The sequence below is a fragment of the Gigantopelta aegis genome, chromosome 6 (genome assembly GCF_016097555.1).
Source record: "Gigantopelta aegis isolate Gae_Host chromosome 6, Gae_host_genome, whole genome shotgun sequence".
NCBI classification, from domain to species: Eukaryota; Metazoa; Mollusca; class Gastropoda; order Neomphalida; family Peltospiridae; genus Gigantopelta; species Gigantopelta aegis.
Window position 1 is genome coordinate 6,455,331 of NC_054704.1, and position 25,648 is coordinate 6,480,978.

General features: G+C 34.6%; 1 protein-coding gene across 5 annotated transcripts in view; it reads right to left on the reverse strand.

The window, feature by feature from the left end:
• LOC121375683 (dedicator of cytokinesis protein 7-like) overlaps positions 1–25,648 on the reverse strand; it is an 80,018-nt gene that overhangs the window by 26,890 nt on the left and 27,480 nt on the right. For 2 of the 5 annotated variants that reach the window (XM_041503258.1, XM_041503257.1), the window contains exons 26-35: positions 22,011–22,124; positions 21,166–21,485; positions 20,376–20,688; positions 19,846–20,022; positions 12,435–12,692; positions 5,839–5,983; positions 5,104–5,206; positions 3,802–3,822; positions 1,340–1,439; positions 302–436 (exon numbers count right to left, since the gene is read on the reverse strand). In XM_041503258.1, the coding sequence (XP_041359192.1) occupies positions 302–436; positions 1,340–1,439; positions 3,802–3,822; positions 5,104–5,206; positions 5,839–5,983; positions 12,435–12,692; positions 19,846–20,022; positions 20,376–20,688; positions 21,166–21,485; positions 22,011–22,124 (1,686 nt within the window). The remainder of the gene's footprint in view (positions 1–301; positions 437–1,339; positions 1,440–3,801; positions 3,823–5,103; positions 5,207–5,838; positions 5,984–12,434; positions 12,693–19,845; positions 20,023–20,375; positions 20,689–21,165; positions 21,486–22,010; positions 22,125–25,648) is intronic. The other 3 variants (XM_041503261.1, XM_041503259.1, XM_041503260.1) reach the window with 2 other exon arrangements.

The window sequence follows — 25,648 nt, forward strand, 5'->3', positions numbered from 1 at the left end:
TTGTGTGTATACGTGTATACGTACCTTGGTGACTAGCGCTCTCTGGATAGTACCATGTAGTAAAGAGACAAATATAACGTCCTGTTGGTAATCTATTGTGTGTATACGTACCTTGGTGACTAGCGCTCTCTGGATAGTACCATGTAGTAAAGAGACAAATATAACGTCCTGTTGGTAATCTATTGTGTGTATACGTGTATACGTACCTTGGTGACTAGCGCTCTCTGGATAGTACCATGTAGTAAAGAGACAAATATAACATCCTGTTGGTAATCTACTGTGTGTATAGGTGTATACGTACTTTGGTGACTAGCGCTCTCTGGATGGCGAACATATTCTGGAGGACCAGTACACTCTGGTTGAGGCCGAGCATGTGCAGCAAAACCCTCAACGCACTGCCGAGCAGAGGACTCATCATCTCGGATGACTGGGCAATCTGGAGACACACAGCACGCACGTTAATACAGACATGTATCATCATCTCGGATGACTGGGCAATCTGGAGACACACAACACACACGTTAACACAGACATGTATCATCATCTCGGACGACTTGGCAATCTGGAGACACACAACACACACGTTAACACAGACATATATCATCATCTCGGACGACTTGGCAATCTGGAGACACACAACACACACGTTAACACAGACATGTATCATCATCTCGGACGACTGGGCAATCTGGAGACACACAACACGCACGTTAACACAGACATATATCATCATCTCGGACGACTTGGCAATCTGGAGACACACAACACACACGTTAACACAGACATGTATCATCATCTCGGACGACTGGGCAATCTGGAGACACACAACACACACGTTAACACAGACATATATCATCATCTCGGACGACTGGGCAATCTGGAGACACAGAACACAGATATATATCATCATCTCATACGACTGGGCAATCTGGAGACACACAACGCACACGTGAACACAGGAGGCATATATTACTCACCAGCTTACCACAATCTGCATCATCTAATCAACAACAAAAACAAACAAGTAATTTAATAAGCAAATCAATGACTACTGCACAAAGTTCCGATAGCATCACGGTGACAGACTGATTAAAACTGATGACTGTCCACTCTTGAGATAAATGACGGTGGAGTTATTGAAATTAAAGTGTCAAAAAACTCCATAGTCAAAAAACACCACAGTTACAAATTAAAAATGATTCATGCTCATGTTAGTATTAAAAATCGCCAGAACATCTGAAATATATGAGCTCTGTTGAAAACGGAGTGTTGGTGGCTGGAAGATAACAGCTAAGTAAGATGTACAAAAGCAGGACTAAACTCTTGTCTACATTGTTACCTGAACTATGATTTCGAGAATGTCCAGAGATATGACGCTCACTTCGGCTGCCAGACTGCCTTCTACGTGGGCATCAGAATCGACGTCTCGCGGCTTCGTACTGAAACACAAACAAAACAGAACGCGTCTAGAGCACTACAGTTATAAACAACATCCTGACAGCTACAGTATTTCCACACAGGAACACATTACAAGCACAGGACGCCATCAACACATGAATACAAAATTCCATGTGTTCAAGACAAGAGTTCTAGAGAAATTTTAACAAATTTGTGACATAATTAGAAAATCACTGCAATATAATGCAATACAGTGATACAACACAAGGCAATACCACATACTAAATATCTTATGATATACGATTATAAAAATCAATTCCACAGCTGTACTTCTACTTAATACTGCAGAACAAATTTGACAATGTGTATTGTCTACAACCTCAAAAAATAAAACAACATTTATTCATAACATACAAAAAAGACTTTATACAAATATTCTAGAAATAATCTTTGTATTACCAATAACCAAGCTGAATTAAACAAGTAGCAAACTTATAAAAACAAAATATGCAAAACACAAACAAAATTAACTATTTTATCAATAACAAAGCAAATGTTTTAATAAGAAAATTTTATTAACAGATAAAAACTAAATGTGATCTATCTGAAACCATAGAGAAAGGGTGTCTGGACTTTGTTTCTTCCCATCCATCTAATGGTCTACTTTTACCGCATAGAACAAAAAGGCTTACTCTTTTATTTTGTGTCATTCACCAACATAATGAAGTGGACTCTAGCTACAGGATCTAAGAATGTTCAAATAGCAACTCTACATTTTGACATGTTGACTGTCTAACTGCTCTATTCTAACAATAAATAAAAATCAAAGAGGGATACAGGATTATCAGAAGGTATCCTGGGGATATTTTCTGATGTGATTCTACTCTGAATGACCATAAACAAAGAGGGACGGTAAAAAATAATATTCCTGAAAATGCACTAAGTTAACATTCTTTAAATAGCGATACATTTTTATTATTTTATTTTATTTTTTAAGGATTAAGAAAAGAAAAAAGGGAAGGAATGTTTGTTTAATGTGTCATCAGTTACAGGTAATAAACCAACATCACGATATTCTGACTTAACCTGTCTGAACATCAGTTACAGGTAATAAACCAACATTACGATATTCTGACTTAACCTGTCTGAACATCAGTTACAGGTAATAAACCAACATTACGATATTCTGACTTAACCTGTCTGAACATCAGTTACAGGTAATAAACCAACATTACGATATTCTGACTTAACCTGTCTGCTATTAATCATAATAGTGGAACATCAGTGGCGATAACCTGTCTGAAACACAGTTATTGTTAACTGTCTAGGACGTAATGTCAGAGTATGTAATTTTTTGCAAACATTCAGCACAAAGTACAACAGTGAACAGACAATAAACAGGCATCGAAATAAGCTGACAATGGTCGTTAAGGTTTCCACGAGCTTATCACATGTCAATAAAGTACTTTGTACTCCACAAAATCTTTTAAACAAAAAACACCACCGCTGAAGCTTGATCAGTTGGGTGTTGAGCCAGTATAAAATAAGGCCTACACATACATGAATGATTAACAAAGTTTCAGTCTGTTTATGAAGCAATTTTATAGTAATAATAATGAAAATTATAAACTTGATCAATATGTCATAACCTGTAGACTGCCCGGTCTGTATTTTATGGTATCCAACACAAGGGTTATCACACACTATGCATATTTCGATGCCTGAACACAACTTTTCAAAATGCACAATTAATTACAAATTTCAACAAGTAGATGGTTTGTGTAGTATGATGTTATGTTAAGTTTAATAAACCATGATGATTAATAAATATACTTTAAAAAAAAATCCACACAACAGCACAAAACATGGAAATAAGAACAAGATAATTTCCTTAAGTACTTATAGTACATGACCAACACACCAATAAACTCTGATTTTGAACTAGTTAAAACAAAGTGAAACCCTTTTTTGTTGTTTATATAAAATTAGCATGTTTCAAAATATCATCTCCAATATAAATTTTGACTTGTAATATATTTTCAAACTTATTTTTTCTTTTTATCTCATAATATTAAGAAACAAATATTTTGGTTACAAATAATATTAATGCAGTTTGTCATGACATCACATTTATTCAAGATTCCAGAATTTTTTTAAATAAAAATAACAGTTTAATTAAGGAATTTGAGATACTTGAGAAATGGGTTGAGGTCATACAAAACAATATAAAAAAAGAAAAGTTTAAATGAGGATTCTGGGTAATTTAATGGAAATGGGTCAACATAAAAAATAACATGGGTGAAATTAAACCATGGTAACAAAAGTTTAGTATAACAAAACCTCGTTGCCCTGAACCAAGCTAACTAACTGGGAGTATACGAGGCTTCAACCAGGATGCCTTACCTGGCACGAAGGGGGACAACCCTGTAGAGACAACAAATAGAGTTACCTTTCTTGACGGAATGATACAATATTAATATTAATTTAAAAAATATTAATAATTTCTTTGAAATTTTACTGAAATAAAATATGAGTGAAAGAAATTATTCTGAGTGGAAGTAATAATTTGTATAAAATAACTAACTTCTGTATTTACCAATCTAGGTTACAATGTTAACAAGGCGGAGATGTTGCTTGCGGGTTATTATGCTTGTTATTGTTATTAAATTTGTAACAACTATAACAGAGCCAGATACATCTCATATCTAACTACATAACACATGAAATAATAAACTAGTATAATCTATACTGGTTAGAAAAAAAAAGAGCTAATTTCATACAGCCTTATTGCCATGAAATTTAAATCAAACAGTGGTTATCTCCCCTTCCCAGCGATAGAAATAAGCAGAATTTTTCATTTGTCCACCAGACGAGTACATTGAGAAATCGACTTGTCCGGCAATATTTTCACTTGTCCACCAGACGAGTACATTGAGAAATCAACTTGTCCGGCAATATTTTCACTTGTCCAAATAAATGTTTTGTTTTATTCAAGTACAAGGACAGTATTTTTGATTGCTCATTATTAAACTGCATTGAAAATTTCTACTTGTCCACTAGACAACCATTGTACATTTTGCTTGTCCGAGCAGATTTTCACTTGTCAGGACAAACAGACAAGTGCTTATTTCGAACACTGCTTCCAGCTTTGAAGTACATTGGGCAAAAATACAACTTGTTTCAAATATCCATGATTAGCTAGAAGTTTTATTTAAAAAGTTACTTTCATTCATTTTAGTGGACCCACACATTATTACATACATGTATGACACAGATTTTAATTTTTAATCTAATTTTTAATCTATTAATATCACATTCTCCAATCTACAATACGTGCATTAGTGATTCTAGATGTTACAAATATAATTCTATTTTCATTCTGCACAAATCACGTCGTAAATATACATTAAAAAAATAATAATCTAAGATTTAGAAATAAAGATTACCTGTCATATATATACATTTAAAATGTACACTAAGCATAGCACACTGTGATGTTAAATAGACAGTTTCACATACAGAAATAAAGATTACCTGTCATGTATACATTTAAAATGTACACTAAGCATAGCACACTGGATGTTAAATAGACAGTTTCTCATACAGAAATAAAGATTACCTGTCATGTATACATTTAAAATGTACACTAAGCATAGCACACTGTGATGTTAAATAGACAGTTTCGCATACAGAAATAAAGATTACCTGTCATGTATCTCCAAAGAATGTCTCCACTGTAGCTGATCTTTACGCCAGCGCAGTCTGGAGCCTCCCCCTTCAGGGGCAACGAGCGGTGGAGTGTGATCTCCTGTGAGACATAGACAGCAAAAAGACTCATCTAATCAGTATTTGTAACAGACAACACATGACGTATATATGTAATCAAAGCTAGTTATTCATCCACACTTGCTGACAACTGGTACAAGATAAATTTTCAGATGAAACAAAATATTTGTTTGCTTACAAGTTAGCATATGGATCATAATATTTGTGATGGTATCTTTAACAGATGCTTAGGTGTATGAGACAAAAACATGTTCACGAGACAAGCTGCTTTATTTATTTTATTTTTGTTTGGGTGTTTTTTTGGGGGGAGGGGGAGGGGTGTTTGTGTTTTGGGGGGTTTTCATCAACCTGGTACTATGATATTGTATGGATGGTATCATTACATGTGTAATATATAGCTTCTTTTCTTCTTCACTGGTGACCAGTCTATAATTACATGATGTAAAATTGAGACACTTTTTAACCTCTGCTTAATGCTTTGAATAAAGATATATCCCAGAACCACCCATACCCTTTCCCACGTATTATGTAACTGTTGAATATTTCATACTGGGATATTAAAATATTGACGGGTAAAATAAAATATTGACTGGTAAAGTGCAATGAACACTGATGGAAGATCAAGAGAAGAATGAGAAGGTGGTGTGTATAAACCTGCTAGGCTGGACGCCGTCCCTCTCCGCCTCATCATGTCGGACCGAGCACTGCCCGTGCCCAAGATGGCGTCCTCCAGCTTGGACTTCATGTCGACACTCTTCTTCAGAGTCTGCTGGGAGTACTGGGCCATCAGCTTCTTACCCTGTCATACCACACACACACAAGTTAGTTACTCAGGGCTACACACCAACACTCCAATAACAGATTTAATCAACCACACACAATGTACTAGTTATTAGACAAAATAGTTTCAACTATTAGAGCTTGCTTTACAATTCAAAATATCAAAACGTCTTGCTTAAATATCAATTTTGGTAAATCTATGTTATTCAGACTGTCCTGAAGTCTGTAATACATCTAAAATAATTTTATGTAAAACAGAAAAAGGTATGTACCTCTGGAACAAGAGCTAGAGACTTCAAACTCTCATTCACCAAAAATAAATCTGAAATAATGTTTAATTTTGCTACATTTAATTTTGTCCAAGACCATTTGAATCTGATGATACTTTATCAAAAATATAAATAAGAATAATAAGAATAATAACAACAATAATCAATAAATATTTATCCAGGTTGACTTTGTTCATGCCATGGAGTGGTATTGCCTTAGTAACCAGGTGCAAATTTTAGCAGAGGCCCAGGGTCCAATTTGAAAAAACACATCATAAGACTAGTTTTGCATGTAAATGTAAATCTATTACTAAACCACAATTATTATTACTATTAATAGTACAACAAATATAGTTTAAGAACACATATTTAATTTTCTTTCGTCCTTAAAATGCTTCATTTTGTGTAATGATGCAATTTTCTGTAAATAGATGCTAAACATGTGTACCATATGACTGAACTGCTGGTTGCAAACCTAAACTTACAATGTTTTCTGAAATTGGCTCCTGGCACCTATTTTCAATCAATTAATTAATTTTGTTTCTGTATAAGATGGGAGTCTTGTTCATCGACATCACTGAACACAAACATTATGCATGTCAGTTCCCCCACCCACCCACATTAGAAGATCCTAATGCTGAATCTGATGACACAACACATTTGACAACTCATATCCATTTCTCATTCACAGGTTATTAGTGGGCGTGGCAGTAAACCATGCGGTAACCAATGATCCACACGAACGTAGCCCATGCACAGATTTGTTTTGTTGGTGGTGTTACCACTGTCTACACAGACATGTATGTGTGATCATGTTATTTAACAAGTCATAATGCAGTAATGCTTTGCTGATGCAGGGAGAAGTTCCCCATTCTAACAGTAAACAATAAAGCCTAGTTCACACAAAATCTGTACACTGTTGCAGGTTGGCACAGATGGTCGCAGATCAAATGCAGATATCATGTTCCATACATTTAAACTTTCCCTATCTGCCGAAGATCCTACACAGATAATCTGTGACTATGTTGCCATAGAAACTGTTACTGATCTGCGATGATCTGTTACATATTTTATGTAAACCAGGCTTAAGATGAACAATAAAACAGCATGCAGTAAAATATTACTGTTATAGATAAACCAACTGACACTGATATCTTAACTATATACAATACACCATCACAGTTTCCATCAAACATCATGGTACTTTAAATGTGATGTGAATAAACCATCACTAATTTAAAAATGGTCACACATAAACAGTCAAACCTATCAAACCAATCACCTTTACTTAGCAACCACATGTCTTTAGAAGTCATATTTTTAGTATGAACTAATCTAGTGAAAAAAAACACTTCAGGTAAGCTAACACTTTCCATGGTTATCTTTCAACAATACTGTGTATTCTACTAGATCAAAAGAGATTCGCTACCATTTGGCTGATTTACAAGAATTACCTCCGTTTTTAACATACATGTAGATAACAGATATACATGATTTTGTTTTTAATTCTGGCTATACAATAAAAAATAGAAACATTACAATGTGGTGAGAAGATTATGAATAGTGTAATTAAAGATACCCGTTATATATTTTGTATATTACATACTGTTTTTATAACAGTCTATTTTTTTTTATTTTTTTTAAAAGGTAACAATATGAAGTTATAATTCAGAACTAAAGATGATAAAAAGGAGACAATTCAACCCAATTAAGCCAGATATCAATATATATTTCCAGTATACATGTATGATGTAGCTCAATGAATAAATGTTTAACGACGCCTCAACACAAAAAATATACTGGCTATTGGGTGGCTCAAACGAAAACACAAACAAGCACAGGTATCACAAAGTTACATGGAAACCTATTGAGAAAAACAAAGTTAACAATATAAACTATTCACTCCAAGTGCATCGCAAAGGCCAACTCCATGGGGGGTGGTGGGTGGGTGGTGGGTGGGTGGGGTGTGCAATTTATCAATGTATTATGATTTTTTTTTGTAATACAATGTACCACTATAATTTTACAACTGCTTAAACTGTATGTAACACAATAATACAATGCACATAACTTATAAATTCTACAACCAATTCTTAAAGATTAGACAGGTTCATTGCCAATGGAAATATCTTATTTAACTCTCAAGTTTAATAAAGTTATTGCAGTTTCTCATTTATATATAACCAGATTACAGTGGTAACTTAAGTCTTGGACTAAATTCATCAAAACACTGACAAAAATCATTACCAAGACTTTATATATAAAATATATCATCTGAAGAAAAACTTGCAAAGAACTGACATAACTGATTAATAGATGAATGGGATAGATGGATAACAAAATGGATGAGTAGAAAACAACCGAACCATGATGGAAGGATGACCAAACAGATGGATTGTTACTTCATACACTGTTAAAACAGTGAGCCATAAACTTACATTAATACCAAACAATGAAGAGTGAAAAAGGAAGGAAATGTTTTATTTAATGACGGACTCAACATATTTTATTTATGGTTATATGGTGTCGGACATATGGTTAAGGACCACACAGATATTGAGGGAGGAAACCCGCGGTCACCCCTTCATGTGTTACTCTTTTCGATTAGCAGCAAGGGATCTTTTATATGCACCATCCCACAGACAGGATAGTACATACCACGGTCTTTGTTACACCAGTTGTGGAGCACTGGCTGGAACAAGAAATAGCCCAATGGGTCCACCGACGGGGAAGAGAAAATAAGACAAAAGATTACTGAAAACAAGATGTTCTTGGTCTTTTACCTTTTACAAAGTAGGTAAACTATAATAGATATTTTCTGACATGAATTTGTAAGCACAGTTCAAATGAAATTCATCATTATCTTTGGAAGAAATCGATTTTCAGGAATGAGAATGCAAAACAACAGTTAAAACCTTTCTCTTTTACTTGAGTAACAAAGAAAAAAAAAAAAAATGAAGAGTAAATGATTATGCAAACATTAGAATAAAAAAAAGTCTCAGGTTTTCAGGCAACTGCAAGGACTGGGATGTGGAGGTGGACAGTGAAAGAAGTTGAAAGATAGGAGACGCTGCCAGATAGGAGACGCTGCCAGATTGGAAACGCTGCCAGATTGGAAACGCTGCCAGATCGGGAAGAAATGAGGTGAACTCCAGGGGTGCACAAATGTGAAATTGTGATAGTTGCCCGGTGGGCAACCAGTAGCTGAAGTTTGGTTGCCCAACATCATCTCTTGGTTGTCCACATATTTCATAAAAAGTTTTACGAATTTAATTTTGAACTGTCATTAAAATGAAACTGAAATCCAAAATGTTTTTATTATTATCATTACTTATCAGTTTCGTTTTATTTATTTTTTAACATTATTTATCTACAGCTTATCTTCGCTTAGGCTGAAAAAAGTTTCTTTTCTTTAACGACACCACTGGAGCCCATTGATTAATTAATCATCGGCTATTGGATGTCAAACATTTGGTAATTCTGACTTGTAGTCATCAGAGGAAACCCGGTACATTTTTCCTAATGCAGCAAGGGATCTTTTATATGCACTTTTCCACAGACAGGAAGGCACATACCACAGCCTTTGTCCAGTTGTTGTGCACTGGTTGGAACGAAAAAAAAACAATCAGCTGAATGGATCCACAGAGGTGGTTCGATCTCGCTTTGGCTGTCACAGTCATAATACTTTGATGAACTCAGGGCTCATTCAGGATTAAAAATACCTGTAGCCCAAAAATTGCCAAATGGGATTTTTTATTTCCCATAATGAAAATGTTTCAGCCAAAATTGTTTTGTGTAGTACTGAATAGAGTATTTATATATGAATATGAAAATGCATCTTTTTCAGCTAATTATGTACAATTATATACATCTGAATAACAAAATTATCCCCGATCAAAATCAGACAGCAATGGGGGTAGGGGCAGTTAATATATTACTTTGATTTTTCAGTGGGTGAGGGGAGATATGCAGAGTTGGAAGCCAATGCCCTCTGCAAACACCCCCCAAATTCTAAGGCCTATGGCATTAATAAAAATCTGAGAGCCAGTACTCTTCTTCTTTTTTCATTATTTCTGTAAAATAGCAATCTTTATTTTGGTTTGAACTGCTTTTAATTGTATTTTAAAGTAACCCATCTATTCCACACCCCAACAATTTCGTAATTTGCGCCATTTTGTTGATTTCTGCGTCGTGTTAAATGCTTGTTGTTGATTTCAGCTTGTAAAATACATAGCCTAAGAATGCTGACATCACGTTATGACAACTATCCATTTACGTCAAAAGGTTTTGATTAAAAAGATAATGAATTCAACTTTACGGTCTTTTTAAAATGTAGCTAACTTTTGAGATGTCACCTCACAGTCAACAAATTTATATAATATTTTATCTAACAAATATCATGATTATTTTTAACTAATTGTATTCAGTGTAAGTTTAACCGCAATTTGTATAAATACTGCATGTTCCTTTCCTGCGATCGCAAAATGCTTGAGTGTGAAATTAACAAAGACAACGGAAATAAACAAACGAAACAGCAATTAAGTATTCCTTGATGTAAACAACTATTTGGTGGTGTTTTGTTTTTTTAAAGTCCGCAACAATGTCTTTTGACACATGCAACAGTCTCCGCTGACTGGCAAGCGTGACCTATATGCACACTGAGAACAGCCAACGAACGTTTTCTTAACGTTCGCGAACTATGTGATTGGTTCCTGACGTGGACATTGGGTTTAATGTGAAGTGCATAAACCAGTTTAGCGGACGTTTTTGTTTTGCCCTGTCTGACTGAACCCGGCCCTAGCCTACTTGTCTTTGGCCCTGAACTAGCATGTGTATTAAACTGATACGCAATTTTGGTCTGTTTTTATTACTTTGGCTCAAAGACTTTACAAAGTTAAAATAACACCCTACAGATTTTTCAGACTTTTCTTTCATACATGTTGCCGTTAAAATTAATAACTGTGATTATTAAAATAAGCAAACTTTGTTATGCTGAATTCTTGATGACACCGCTTCTCGTTACCAGTCGCGAGATCCCTGTTAATATTTGGTATTATTATTATATGTTAGGTGTCGGATACATTATGTAACCGATTGTTCACATCGGAAGATAGAAAATAGCTTAGCCAAATTTTTAACTCAGAACTGGATGGTTGTTGGTGTAGTTTGTGGCCTTTCACATGTCTTGTGCCCTTTGCTAATTAACCACCATTCTGAAACGTATCAGTCTGCATTGATCTCGTCAAAATCATGCACGGTGGACGCTGAGTGGATGGCAGCGTTAGGGTGAATATTTATATCGTCTGTCAGTCAAGTTATCACTTTCGATACTTTTGAATTGCCCGTGACTGTCTGAGTGTCGTGAAGTTTTGTTTTTCATTTTACTTATTTTGATTTTCTTGGTTGCCCATCGGGCAACTGTTTGACAAAGAATGGTTGCCCGCAACATATTTTGGTTGTCCTGGGCGTGTGGACAACCAATTTGTGCACCCCTGAACTCAAAGGAGAGAAAGGAAAGGGAGCAATGGTGAAAAAAACTAAATAAACTGCAACATGCATGTGTTTGCTGTGTGTTGAAGAGTGCAGTGTTTGACAGAGATGCATTTCAGCGTGGACTGAGGACTAAGTTTAAACAATGTCTTCTATAGCAAACAAACACAAACACTGAAATAGTTTAGGACACTTTGTTTCAGTGGACTGAGAACATGCTACACACATAGAACCTGGACCAAATCCATTCAGTGCGTGTGTATGTAACAGTCGAACATGCAGAAGGTGACGGTTGCTTCACTTATATTAGGTAGGTCTGGGTTATTACTGTGTAAATAATTAATACCTCACTAACATCGAATAAAAACAACATAGGTAATATTCTCGTACTAAACTGCACATCCAAATCAACAAGCCAATAAATTATATTTTAATTTCCACCTGCAAAAGAATCTTTTTGCTACACCAACATTATGATAGCCGTGCTAATAATTTCAATACTGGAGTTTGCTATACTATGAACAAATCTTTAAATTTTCATTTAAAAATCTATAGTAAGTATAGATTTGTAAAGCCAGTTTAAAACTAACATTTTTTTATTTTATTTCATCAATGAACTTTGTAAAGCCAATAAAATAAATTCAATAATTTAAAAAAATCCTATTTCATTACTGAATCCTAATTTTTGACACACTCCGTCACGTGACCGACCTGGACCTGTGTTGCTGGGTCATCTCGGGAGAAGCTGCGGTTTAGCAGTGTGCCAGTGCCGCGGAGCAAGTCGTGCGACTTTTTCTGGATGCCCTCCCACAGCTGTTCATGTAGGGACTGAGATTTGGGCAGAGTGTGGCTTTTGGGTCGTAGTGTTGTGTTTGTGGGGGAGTCCTGCCAGTCTTCCAGTGTCTCCTCAGATGAAGACAAAAGTCGCAAATGGGACAGAAGGTTTAAGTTCATCATAGCCCATTTGGCCTAAAACAAATGCTTGGATAATTAAATAAATAAATTTTATACCATTTTGTAAAATACAAGATTTTTTTTCTTCTGTAATCCTGATGTAAATATTATTCCATTTCTTCACAACATTTCTAGCAAATATAAAATAACATTATTTATATTATTAATTTAGATTGTTTCACTAGGCATACATTCTATGTTATTTGTCAATTAAGAAAAACTCATGCAAATTAAAAACACACACACTGGGTCATTAGAATAAAGGAAATTGTTGTTGTTGTTGGTTTTTCCTCTGCTTTTTTTATTTATTAAACTTAATATTAGTTAACAAATTTTGAAAAATTAGTTATTATTATAACTAAACAGAAAAATATATTAAATGTTTTATTTTTTGGGCCAAAAAACAAACAAAACAAAACACTCCCAAAAAACCTCAACAAAATAAATAAAATAAAGCTCTTTCAATATTTATCATTATTCCTTACCCTACGACATTATCGCGTAGAAGACATGTCTTTATCATTACTCCTTACCCTACGACATTATCGCGTAGAAGACATGTATTTATCATTACTCCTTACCCTACGACATTATCGCGTAGAAGACATGTCTTTATCATTACTCCTTACCCTACGACATTATCGCGTAGAAGACATGTCTTTATCATTACTCCTTACCCTAAGACATTATCGCGTAGAAGACATGTATTTATCATTACTCCTTACCCTACGACATTATCGCGTAGAAGACATGTCTTTATCATTACTCCTTACCCTACGACATTATCGCGTAGAAGACATGTATTTATCATTACTCCTTACCCAAAGACATTATTGCGTAGAAGACATGTCTTTATCATTACTCCTTACCCTAAGACATTATCGCGTAGAAGACATGTCTTTATCATTACTCCTTACCCTACGACATTATCGCGTAGAAGACATGTATTTATCATTACTCCTTACCCTACGACATTATCGCGTAGAAGACATGTCTTTATCATTACTCCTTACCCTACGACATTATCGCGTAGAAGACATGTCTTTATCATTACTCCTTACCCTACAACATTATCGCGTAGAAGACATGTATTTATCATTAAACCTTACCCTACAACATTATAATGTAGAAAACATGTCTTTTTCATTACTCCTTACCCTAAGACATTATCGCGTAGAAGACATGTCTTTTTCATTACTCCTTACCCTACAACATTATAATGTAGAAAACATGTCTTTTTCATTACTCCTTACCCTATGACATTATCGCGTAGAAGACATGTCTTTATCATTACTCCTTACCCTACAACATTTTAATGTAGAAAACATGTCTTTTTCATTACTCCTTACCCTACGACATTATAATGTAGAAGACATGTCTTTATCATTACTCCTTACCCTACGACATTATCGCGTAGAAGACATGTCTTTATCATTACTCCTTACCCTACGACATTATCGCGTAGAAGACATGTCTTTATCATTACTCCTTACCCTACGACATTATCGCGTAGAAGACATGTCTTTATCATTACTCCTTACCCTACGACATTATCGCGTAGAAGACATGTCTTTATCATTACTCCTTACCCTAAGACATTATCGCGTAGAAGACATGTATTTATCATTAAACCTTACCCTACAACATTATAATGTAGAAAACATGTCTTTTTCATTACTCCTTACCCTACGACATTATCGCGTAGAAGACATGTCTTTATCATTACTCCTTACCCTACAACATTTTAATGTAGAAGACATGTCTTTATCATTACTCCTTACCCTACGACATTATAATGTAGAAGACATGTCTTTATCATTACTCCTTACCCTACGACATTATCGCGTAGAAGACATGTCTTTATCATTACTCCTTACCCTAAGACATTATAATGTAGAAAACATGTCTTTATCATTACTCCTTACCCTATGACATTATCGCGTAGAAGACATGTCTTTATCATTACTCCTTACCCTACAACATTATAATGTAGAAAACATGTCTTTTTCATTACTCCTTACCCTACGACATTATCGCGTAGAAGACATGTATTTATCATTATTCCTTACCCTACAACATTATAATGTAAAAAACATGTATTTTTCATTATTCCTTACCCTACGACATTATCGCGTAGAAGACATGTCTTTATCATTATTCCTTACCTACGACATCATAATGTAGAAAACATGTATTTTTCATTATTCCTTACCCTACAACATTATAATGTAGAAAACATGTATTTTTCATTATTCCTTACCCTACGACATTATCGCGTAGAAGACATGTCTTTATCATTATTCCTTACCTACGACATCATAATGTAGAAAACATGTATTTTTCATTATTCCTTACCCTACAACATTATAATGTAGAAAACATGTATTTTTCATTATTCCTTACCCTACAACATTATAATGTAGGAAACATTTATTTTTTGTACTTAAAAATCTGAACATTACTTTAAAACAGCAAACACAAGCATAATTGTGTTTAAAATTTTGACAGACAGCTGTGGACATACACAATTATTTTTTAAAATAAAGTAAACTTCGATATGTAAAACTGAGTAAGAATGTGGATGTACTAGTAACCTGACAAAAGAGAAACAAACATTTCAGAGTATCAGTATTTTACCAGAATGGTCATTTTACTTTTATCTTACTAGAATTTGAATTTAAAAGCTGACTGCTTATGGGCCAAGTAGTTGTGATTTAGCTAATGATATTATCATATTCTTATAGGTTTACTATTGGTCATTTGAAATTTGGACCAAATTTTGGATGTAAACATAATGCAAAACTCAAGATGTTGAAATGTCACTCACAATAAAATATTATTATATTGTTATTATTATTATGTTAATGTGTATTATATTAACTGCAGTATTATATAATAACAGAAGCTTAAATAATAAAGTCAACCAGTTGGTTAGAACAAAATTAATGTGTTGTCTGCCATATTAATATAATGAATTTTACTACTGGTAAGAAAATGATAAATATTAAAATAAAATGCAGGGGCAAGGGAATATAACAAACACACTGACAAAATATTGAAATAAAATGCAGGTGGGGGTGGGGGGTGGGGGGCAAGGGAAAAAGAAAACTAAACTCAAAAGCAACATGCAAATGTTGTTTCTGTTAATGATTAATTTCATAATTATGTTACATGGTAGACCATAACAAACAAAATAGGGGCAGATAACTCTATATAGGTCTATAAAACAAGATATTAGCAAATAAAGGATCGATTTTTAAAAGGTATATTCATACACTAAAACTGCAAAACACAAAAAAACAATCGTATTTATTGTCTACACAAGCATTATTTAACTGATTTTAAAACAATACATTAATGAATACATTTTCTAGATATATTATCTATGTCTAGATAGGTTATATTTGATATAAAAAGTTAGAAATCTACTTAGGAGACTGGCAGAGTAGTGTAAACAAAATGAGATTAAACTGGCGAAATGCATGTGACATTAAGTCGATATATGTGAAAATGTGAGTGATTAATACATGATGATGCCATGTGAAATGATTGGCTAATGATGAGGAATGTAAGCCATGGGAACAGACTGAGTGTAAGCCACGCCCACTAGTGATGTCATAGCAACGGAGACCCCCAGCAAACACAGGCTAAGTGCAGAAAACAAACTATAGTCATTATAAACTGACACAAAGTCTCAAACATGGGCAATACCTTCATGTCATTAATTCAGGTACTATCTTCATGTAATAAAATTACAAAGTGAATACTAGCAGTATTTGAAAGTACCAACTGATTTACACTGTAGTAACACTGTACAGCATTATGTTCTCGCCTCTATCAAGTAAACAGATTTAGCAAGCACAGATGTACAAATCTAGTTATATAAAAGACTAATACATGAAGAGATTGCACACACACACACACCATGTGACAGGCAAATTATTAAAGCAAGAGGATTTATTAAGTCAATAAGGATAATTATAAAAAATAACCAAATTTCCATATACTGTGAAAGCTGTCAAAACCGGACCCCATGTAAACCAGAATTCCCTCAAAACCGGACCCTATGTAAACCAGAATTCCCTCAAAACCGGACCCTATGTAAACCAGAATTCCCTCAAAATCGGACATTTTTTGTGCTCCCTTTTTAAAACTCAGTACACAACTGAACCTCTCTAAACCGAATACCTCTTAAAACTGGACTTTTCCCTTGGTTGTGAGGGTGTCCGGTATAGAGGGGTTTCACGGTATAATGTTAGTGTTAAGATTTACCCAGGGTAGTGACACAATTCTAAATACATTTCCCATTTATTGCAAAAGCAATTTTTGTCTCTTCTACAGCATACTATTATTAAACATACATCAGTGTCAGTATATGATTTCACTTCATATCAAATACTTCCTTTAAACATTTGTTTATAAAGGCTCCAGGTGATGAAAGAATTAACCAGTATGATGTATTGTTAATGAACTATTTAGAAATTGCTCAGTTACCATCGCGTTTTAAAAATACTTTTTATCAAAACTGGTATCCCTAAAATAACAGGTGTCACAAAGTGGTGCAAGTGAAAAATCTACGTTGACAACATGCAACAAAACTGTTCCACTTCACTAGCCTACACCATACTGCATGACAACTGCTTACATCCACATTTAGCTCGGGGTGTAGGCACTACCTATTGTACGTACACAGCTCACACAGTTATGGGCATACAGACGACAGCATATTGCATACTCGCATACCACTACTGGTGTAGTCTACAACTGCTGGTGACCAGTATTAGTACAACAGGTGGATCTACTGCTACCGTGGTACATTATTATGGCACATGTTAAACACCACCCCGACATGCCACCATTGCTCGTAACTAAATGTATGACATTAAAATCTATAAAACTGTATTTAACTGAAATAAATAATTATTATATGTGCTGATCAAAAAACATTTATAATAAAAAATTTTTTTAAGAATTACAAATTTGTTCATGTATATGTTACAGTCAATCTATGAAACCAGTCATTACGTGTAATGCCTAAACAAAGCAGTCATTTCGAGAAGTGCCTGTGACCACCAAGCAATACGCGAAATGACTGAAAATTCCAGGCATTTCACGCCATGACTGAAAATCATGGCCAGCCATTCAGCAAAATGACTAAAGTGCTATCTATAATACCACACCACTCAAGTCCTAATGTAACGCTTTATTTAAACTCGAATCAAATCATTTCAGAAGTTGTACATGAAGATGAAGTTGAATGTTACCAAGTAGTTGGTGTCAAATCATGAAAGTAACATATTGGTATAGAAAGGTCACTTGTTTTTGCACACAAGACTACCATGACAACGGCTGGAACATTGAATTTTGGTTTTGAAACATTTTGCATCGACTGGACTCGCATCTCTTAGGACCAGCACAGTTACACCTAACATATCCCTGTCCACCACAGTTGGATTCGTGATTAACAGCTTGGTGTAAGGTCACTGACTTTGTACGGTTTACATCAGCATCAGTAAGTAAACGCTGAGGGCACAAATCAAACTGATTGCGTGTAAACCTCCCTTTTAGAATCCCTGCTTTCACACAAATTGCGTACATATCGTTCTCAACACGGTCTATACTATGCAAAAATCCATGGAAATCATATAAATCTTCAATATGCACATTTTATTTAGTTTCTAGGTGAAGATTAGACTTTTGAAAAAAAATCCTCTCACTAAAAGGTTATTGATCAATCATAGTCATAATTTGGACATACATAGATTTATAATCAAGGAATATTTATCCTCTAAATATTTAGGTATAAAGTCTATTGTATGGAAGAACAGGCAGACTGTACAATTATTAAAACAGTACTAATCTTGATAGACACACACAATCATCGTCATCTAGAAAAGTGATTAATATAATATTTTTAAAAGATGAAAAGAAGCTCCTAGATGACAAGACGTCAGTAATACAGCAGATTCTGTGTTGTTTGTTTAAGAATAAACCAGAGAAACATTAATTACCACAACCTTTTGTTTGTAATATAGCAGATTCTGTGTTGTTTGTTTAAGAATAAACCAGAGAAACATTAATTACCAGAACCTTTTGTTTGTAATATAGCAGATTCTGTGTTGTTTGTTTAAGAATAAACCAGAGAAACATTAATTACCACAACCTTTTGTTTGTAATATAGCAGATTCTGTGTTGTTTGTTTAAGAATAAACCAGAGAAACATTAATTACCACAACCTTTTGTTAGTAATATTCAAGTGTTATTAAGCATATTTTCTATAAGATTCTTTAATCTGAAACTATAGCAAAAGGTGAATATTAAGTTATTGTATAATAATAAATAATTAATATTAAATAGTATTTTAAATCGTATAATCAATACACTTATCCTTGTTTATTCTTAAAATGTGATTTTATCAATATTTAAGACCAAAAGCCTGAATACAAGTGTCAACAATAAGACTTGAATCACTTTAGTCATTTTGCCTAATGGCTGGCCATGATTTTCAGTCATTTCGTGAAATGCCTGGAATTTTCAGTCATTTCGCGTATTACCTGGTGGTCACAGGCACTTCTCGAAATGACTGATTTGTTTAGGCATTACGCGTAATGACTGGTTTCACAGATTGACTGTATTTGGATAAACTCCACACTTGAAATGGCTACAAATATTATTAAATTACTGAAAAGACATTTGAATAGCAGAAAAACAAACATAAATTTAGTATTTTGTCTAAACCAATAAAGAACAGACTGCAATGTTTCCTAAATGCCATTGATAAACATATTTCGTTTACTTTATTTGCACACACAAATATATTCATGACAAATATATTCAAGACTGAAAATATAGAATTTATGAATACAGCAAACTATATTTAAAGTTTGGTCTAATATTAATAAACAGTGCTGCAAAATTAAGTGAAGCAGTTAAAATGAGTTATATGGAATGAGTATTAATACATTTATATCCAAGACTGATACTGTAACAAACCATTTAGCTTAAAATACACATGACACTCATAAATTTATCAAATCTATCAATCAAGTCAAAAATGCTAAATAATTGTTTTAAATTATTTACATCTACCCTCACGTCTACAAGTGAGATTTGTTAATCATTTAAAAGTTAACATGAACCAAGCCGTGCGTTCTGCTAAATGCCTGACCTTGTACTCGAAGTTGGACACTGCGTAGTAGATGACCTCGAGAAGTGGACTCAGTTTGGTCATGGGCAGCTCGGACCACCAGTGTTTGAGAACCGAGTGGTCGGCGTTCTTCAACACCCACAGGAAACAGATCAGCAGGTTCTGGGTCGAGTCTGCACTCAGCTGACACTTCCTCGCCTGCAGTCAAAATGGAAAACGCGTTTTTATTTAACCTTCTAACTACTGCAGGTGAGATATCTTGTAAGTTGACATAACTATAACTTGGCAATTTTTATTTTTTTATTTTTAATTTTTGGATAAATAATAGTTATTAACCTTGGAAAACGTAAATTTGCATTTAATATCCATACAACATGCTTACAATCCGTCCTGATATATACATCAATAAAGAATGTGTTTTCATCTTGATTCGTCATCATTTTCATTAACATCTGCAGCATACATTGAAATGACATGAGTTTTTTCCACCCGAGAATAAATTTCTGAATATACACCTATATGAGCAATCCCGAGTTTCCGATAACACCAACCTTGGCTGCTGCTTCACTGGGGTCGTACAGCGAGTCTGTGGCCCGGCTGAAGAAAGTGGATCCCGCGATGGCCATGGCCAGTTTCTGACTGATCTTGTCGCCCTCCTCGTCAAAGTTGTTGGAGTTGCGCTGCCGGCCCTCTGTGTAGGGGTCGTACAACTGAGGCAGGGCCTCGATCACGATGCTCACCAGAGGCAGGTACAGCGCCGCCAGCCGACACTTTATGTCCGGGTTCATGTAGCGAATGTCAAGGTCGTGGTTGAAGAGAAGATTGCGCACCACGTTGATAGCTCTCTGATGAATCGCTGAATTGCTGGAAAACAAAAACAACACAAATTTATAAAAAGAAAAAAGAAAAACACCAATAAATATTTTGGTACAACACATTTCTACATTAACTTATATGCTGTAACAGCAATTTCTCTTCAGCACTTCCAGATAATAGAGGTGTAAAAGTCAAATAGATGCAAAAAAAACCCAACCATTTAGTTAAATTAAAATAAAACTGAATATTTTCATGTCCTAAAAGGGTTCTTTCTATTATTATTTCTTTACTTTTATATCCATAAATGAAAATTCAGAAATTAAAAGTATATTTTGGAAATGTTTTAATACATACATAAAAAAAATAAGTGGTTCATAATTTAAGTGAGTTTTATGAATCCTATAAAATATACTTTAAAAAAAATATATATTCTGCATCAACCATTTACTAATGTCCAATCTGCGTGGCTGACAGTAAGCCCTGCTCAAGCCACGTTGTTTACACTTGCACTCCATTTCAACTTACAACGTATCTAACGCCGATGCTAGATCCGCTAACACAAGACCGACAAGATAGTGTTGTCTTCTGAAGTCAGCGCTCAGTGAGTAGTAGATTCCCTTGTCTGTCAGCGTGCTGGTCGAGGTGTTAGATGCAAAGGAGCTGTGGGATGTCGCGCTGCCCGAGCTGGGGGTGGGGCTGGAGGCTCCCCCCGACATGGTGAGGGGGGTTCCAAACGGCAGGTTCAGGGGGTAGTAGTGCTCGTGGCTGCAGATGATGCGAAGGAAGTCGAGACGAAGCAGCATGAGGCTCGTAGGGTCAGACAGCTGGGAAATACGACTGGCAATCTGTTGACGTATAACACAGAGTCAAAGGTAAGGTTTGTGTTGGTTAACAACTAGAGCACACTGATTACTAATCATCAGCTATTGGATATCAAACATTTGGTAATTCTGACACATAGGAAATCTGCTACTTTTTTGCCTTAGCAGCAAGAGATTTTTATATGCAGTCCTACAGACAGGATAGCACATACCACAGCCTTTTATATTATTATCCAAAGAGAAAGAAATTACTAATAGACAGTACTTGTTTATTTTGAGTTGAAAACTAAAGAGTTAGCCCTACAGACATCATTATTTCAAATGATAAGTTAACATGTGCAAGTAGACATATTAATCTTACGTGGATTGACAGCGCAAGATGTGCCAGTAATTAATTTTGTTGTGGACATGATGGCAGATTGCGTGCTACTATTAGTATAACATCATGAAAAAGGCTCAGTATATGATGTCATTCCAGCACAGACATAAAAAGTTTAAGACTAATTATCACAAGATAGAAAATAAGTAAAGTTTAAAAATGGTACTCACCACCTCACAGTATTGGCTGATAAAACTGAACACAAGTCCTCGGTCCACCAGCGACAAAAGATCATGCAGGAAAAACGCTAAACTTGTGTTTAGTGCCTTAATAAGGGGAGGTTCCTAAAACACAAATGCAAAATATCATCAATGTTTAAACTTGTGTTTAGTGCCTTAATGAGGGGAGGTTCCTAAAACACAAATGCAAAATATCATCAATGTTTAAACTTGTGTTTAGTGTCTTAATGAGGGGAGGTTCCTAAAACACAAATGCAAAATATCATCAATGTTTAAACTTGTGTTTAGTGCCTTAATGAGGGGAGGTTCCTAAAACACAAACACAAAATATCATCAAGGTTTAAACTTGTGTTTAGTGTCTTAATGAGGGGAGGTTTCTAAAACACAAACACAAAATATCATCGATGTTTAAACTTGTGTTTAGTGTCTTAATGAGGGGAGGTTCCTAAAACACAAATGCAAAATATCATTGATGTTTAAACTTGTGTTTAGTGTCTTAATGAGGGGAGGTTCCTAAAACACAAACACAAAATATCATCAATGTTTAAACTTGTGTTTAGTGCCTTAATAAGGGGAGGTTCCTAAAACACAAATGCAAAATATCATCGATGTTTAAACTTGTGTTTAGTGCCTTAATGAGGGGAGGTTCCTAAAACACAAACACAAAATATCATCAAGGTTTAAACTTGTGTTTAGTGCCTTAATGAGGGGAGGTTCCTAAAACACAAACACAAAATATCATCGATGTTTAAACTTGTGTTTAGTGCCTTAATGAGGGGAGGTTCCTAAAACACAAACACAAAATATCATCAATGTTTAAAGTTGTGTTTAGTGCCTTAATGAGGGGAGGTTCCTAAAACACAAATGCAAAATATCATCAAGGTTTAAACTTGTATTTAGTGCCTTAATGAGGGGAGGTTCCTAAAACACAAACACAAAATATCATCAAGGTTTAAACTTGTGTTTAGTGCCTTAATGAGGGGAGGTTCCTAAAACACAAACACAAAATATCATCAAGGTTTAAACTTGTGTTTAGTGCCTTAATGAGGGGAGGTTCCTAAAACACAAACACAAAATATCATCAAGGTTTAAACTTGTGCTTAGTGCCTTAATGAGGGGAAGTTCCTAAAACACAAACACAAAATATCATCGATGTTTAAACTTGTGTTTAGTGCCTTAATGAGGGGAGGTTCCTAAAACACAAACACAAAATATCATCAATGTTTAAAGTTGTGTTTAGTGCCTTAATGAGGGGAGGTTCCTAAAACACAAATGCAAAATATCATCAAGGTTTAAACTTGTATTTAGTGCCTTAATGAGGGGAGGTTCCTAAAACACAAACACAAAATATCATCAAGGTTTAAACTTGTGTTTAGTGCCTTAATGAGGGGAGGTTCCTAAAACACAAACACAAAATATCATCGATGTTTAAACTTGTGTTTAGTGCCTTAATGAGGGGAGGTTCCTAAAACACAAACACAAAATATCATCGATGTTTAAACTTGTGTTTAGTGCCTTAATGAGGGGAAGTTCCTAAAACACAAATGCAAAATATCATCGATGTTTAAACTTGTATTTAGTGTCTTAATGAGGGGAAGTTCCTAAAACACAAATACAAAATATCATCAAGGTTTAAACTTGTATTTAGTGTCTTAATGAGGGGAGGTTCCTAAAACACAAACACAAAATATCATCAAGGTTTAAACTTGTGTTTAGTGCCTTAATGAGGGGAGGTTCCTAAAACACAAACACAAAATATCATCAATGTTTAAACTTGTGTTTAGTGCCTTAATGAGGGGAGGTTCCTAAAACACAAACACAAAATATCATCAATGTTTAAAGTTGTGTTTAGTGCCTTAATGAGGGGAGGTTCCTAAAACACAAACACAAAATATCATCAATGTTTAAAGTTGTGTTTAGTGCCTTAATGAGGGGAGGTTCCTAAAACACAAATGCAAAATATCATCAAGGTTTAAACTTGTATTTAGTGCCTTAATGAGGGGAGGTTCCTAAAACACAAACACAAAATATCATCAAGGTTTAAACTTGTGTTTAGTGCCTTAATGAGGGGAGGTTCCTAAAACACAAACACAAAATATCATCAATGTTTAAACTTGTGTTTAGTGCCTTAATGAGGGGAGGTTCCTAAAACACAAACACAAAATATCATCGATGTTTAAACTTGTGTTTAGTGCCTTAATGAGGGGAAGTTCCTAAAACACAAATGCAAAATATCATCGATGTTTAAACTTGTGTTTAGTGTCTTAATGAGGGGAGGTTCCTAAAACACAAACACAAAATATCATCAATGTTTAAACTTGTGTTTAGTGCCTTAATGAGGGGAAGTTCCTAAAACACAAATACAAAATATTATCACGGTTTAAACTTGTGTTTAGTGTCTTAATGAGGGGAGGTTCCTAAAACACAAACACAAAATATCATCGATGTTTAAACTTGTGTTTAGTGCCTTAATGAGGGGAGGTTCCTAAAACACAAACACAAAATATCATCGATGTTTAAACTTGTGTTTAGTGCCTTAATGAAGGGAAGTTCCTAAAACACAAATGCAAAATATCATCGATGTTTAAACTTGTGTTTAGTGTCTTAATGAGGGGAGGTTCCTAAAACACAAACACAAAATATCATCAATGTTTAAACTTGTGTTTAGTGCCTTAATGAGGGGAAGTTCCTAAAACACAAATACAAAATATTATCACGGTTTAAACTTGTGTTTAGTGTCTTAATGAGGGGAGGTTCCTAAAACACAAACACAAAATATCATCAATGTTTAAACTTGTGTTTAGTGCCTTAATGAGGGGAGGTTCCTAAAACACAAACACAAAATATCATCAATGTTTAAACTTATGTTTAGTGCCTTAAAGATGGGAGGTTCCTAAAACACAAACACAAAATATCATCAATGTTTAAACTTGTATTTAGTGTCTTAATGAGGGGAGGTTCCTAAAACACAAATGCAAAATATCATCAAGGTTCAAAGTTGTAAATTAAAGTTAATGTTTGTTTTGTTTAACGACACTAGAGCACATCGATTTATTAATCATTAGCCATTGGATGTCAAACATTTGGTAATTTTTACATATAGTCTTAGAGAAGAAATCTGCTACATTTTTCTAGTAATAGCTAGGGATCTTTTAAATGCATCATCTCACAAACAGGATATCATGGCCTTTGATATACTAGTTGTGCGCAAAAGAATGGTATTACCGACAGGGATTGATCTTAGACTGACTGCACATCCGGTGAGCGCTTTACCACTGGGCTATGTCCCATGTTTTCATGACGGTTTGAACTAATTCTAACCTCGGTCCTAACCTCATCAACAATCTACCGAAGTCACTGACCACAATACACCGCCTTTCAACATTTATTTCTATTCAAGTCTTTTGTAGCAATAAAATTACTAAAAACCCCAATTAATTTCAAAACTATAATTTAGTGACTTATTTCTTAATTGGAACATTAAAGACTGAAGTCCTTAAATGTTATTACTTAAAAAAGACTAACAAACAGAATGGTTCTTTACTACCAAATGAAATTTACTGTTAATGAATAAAATTTAAAAGTCGTTAAAATGTAATAAACTGATTTGCTCATGAAAGAAATCATAG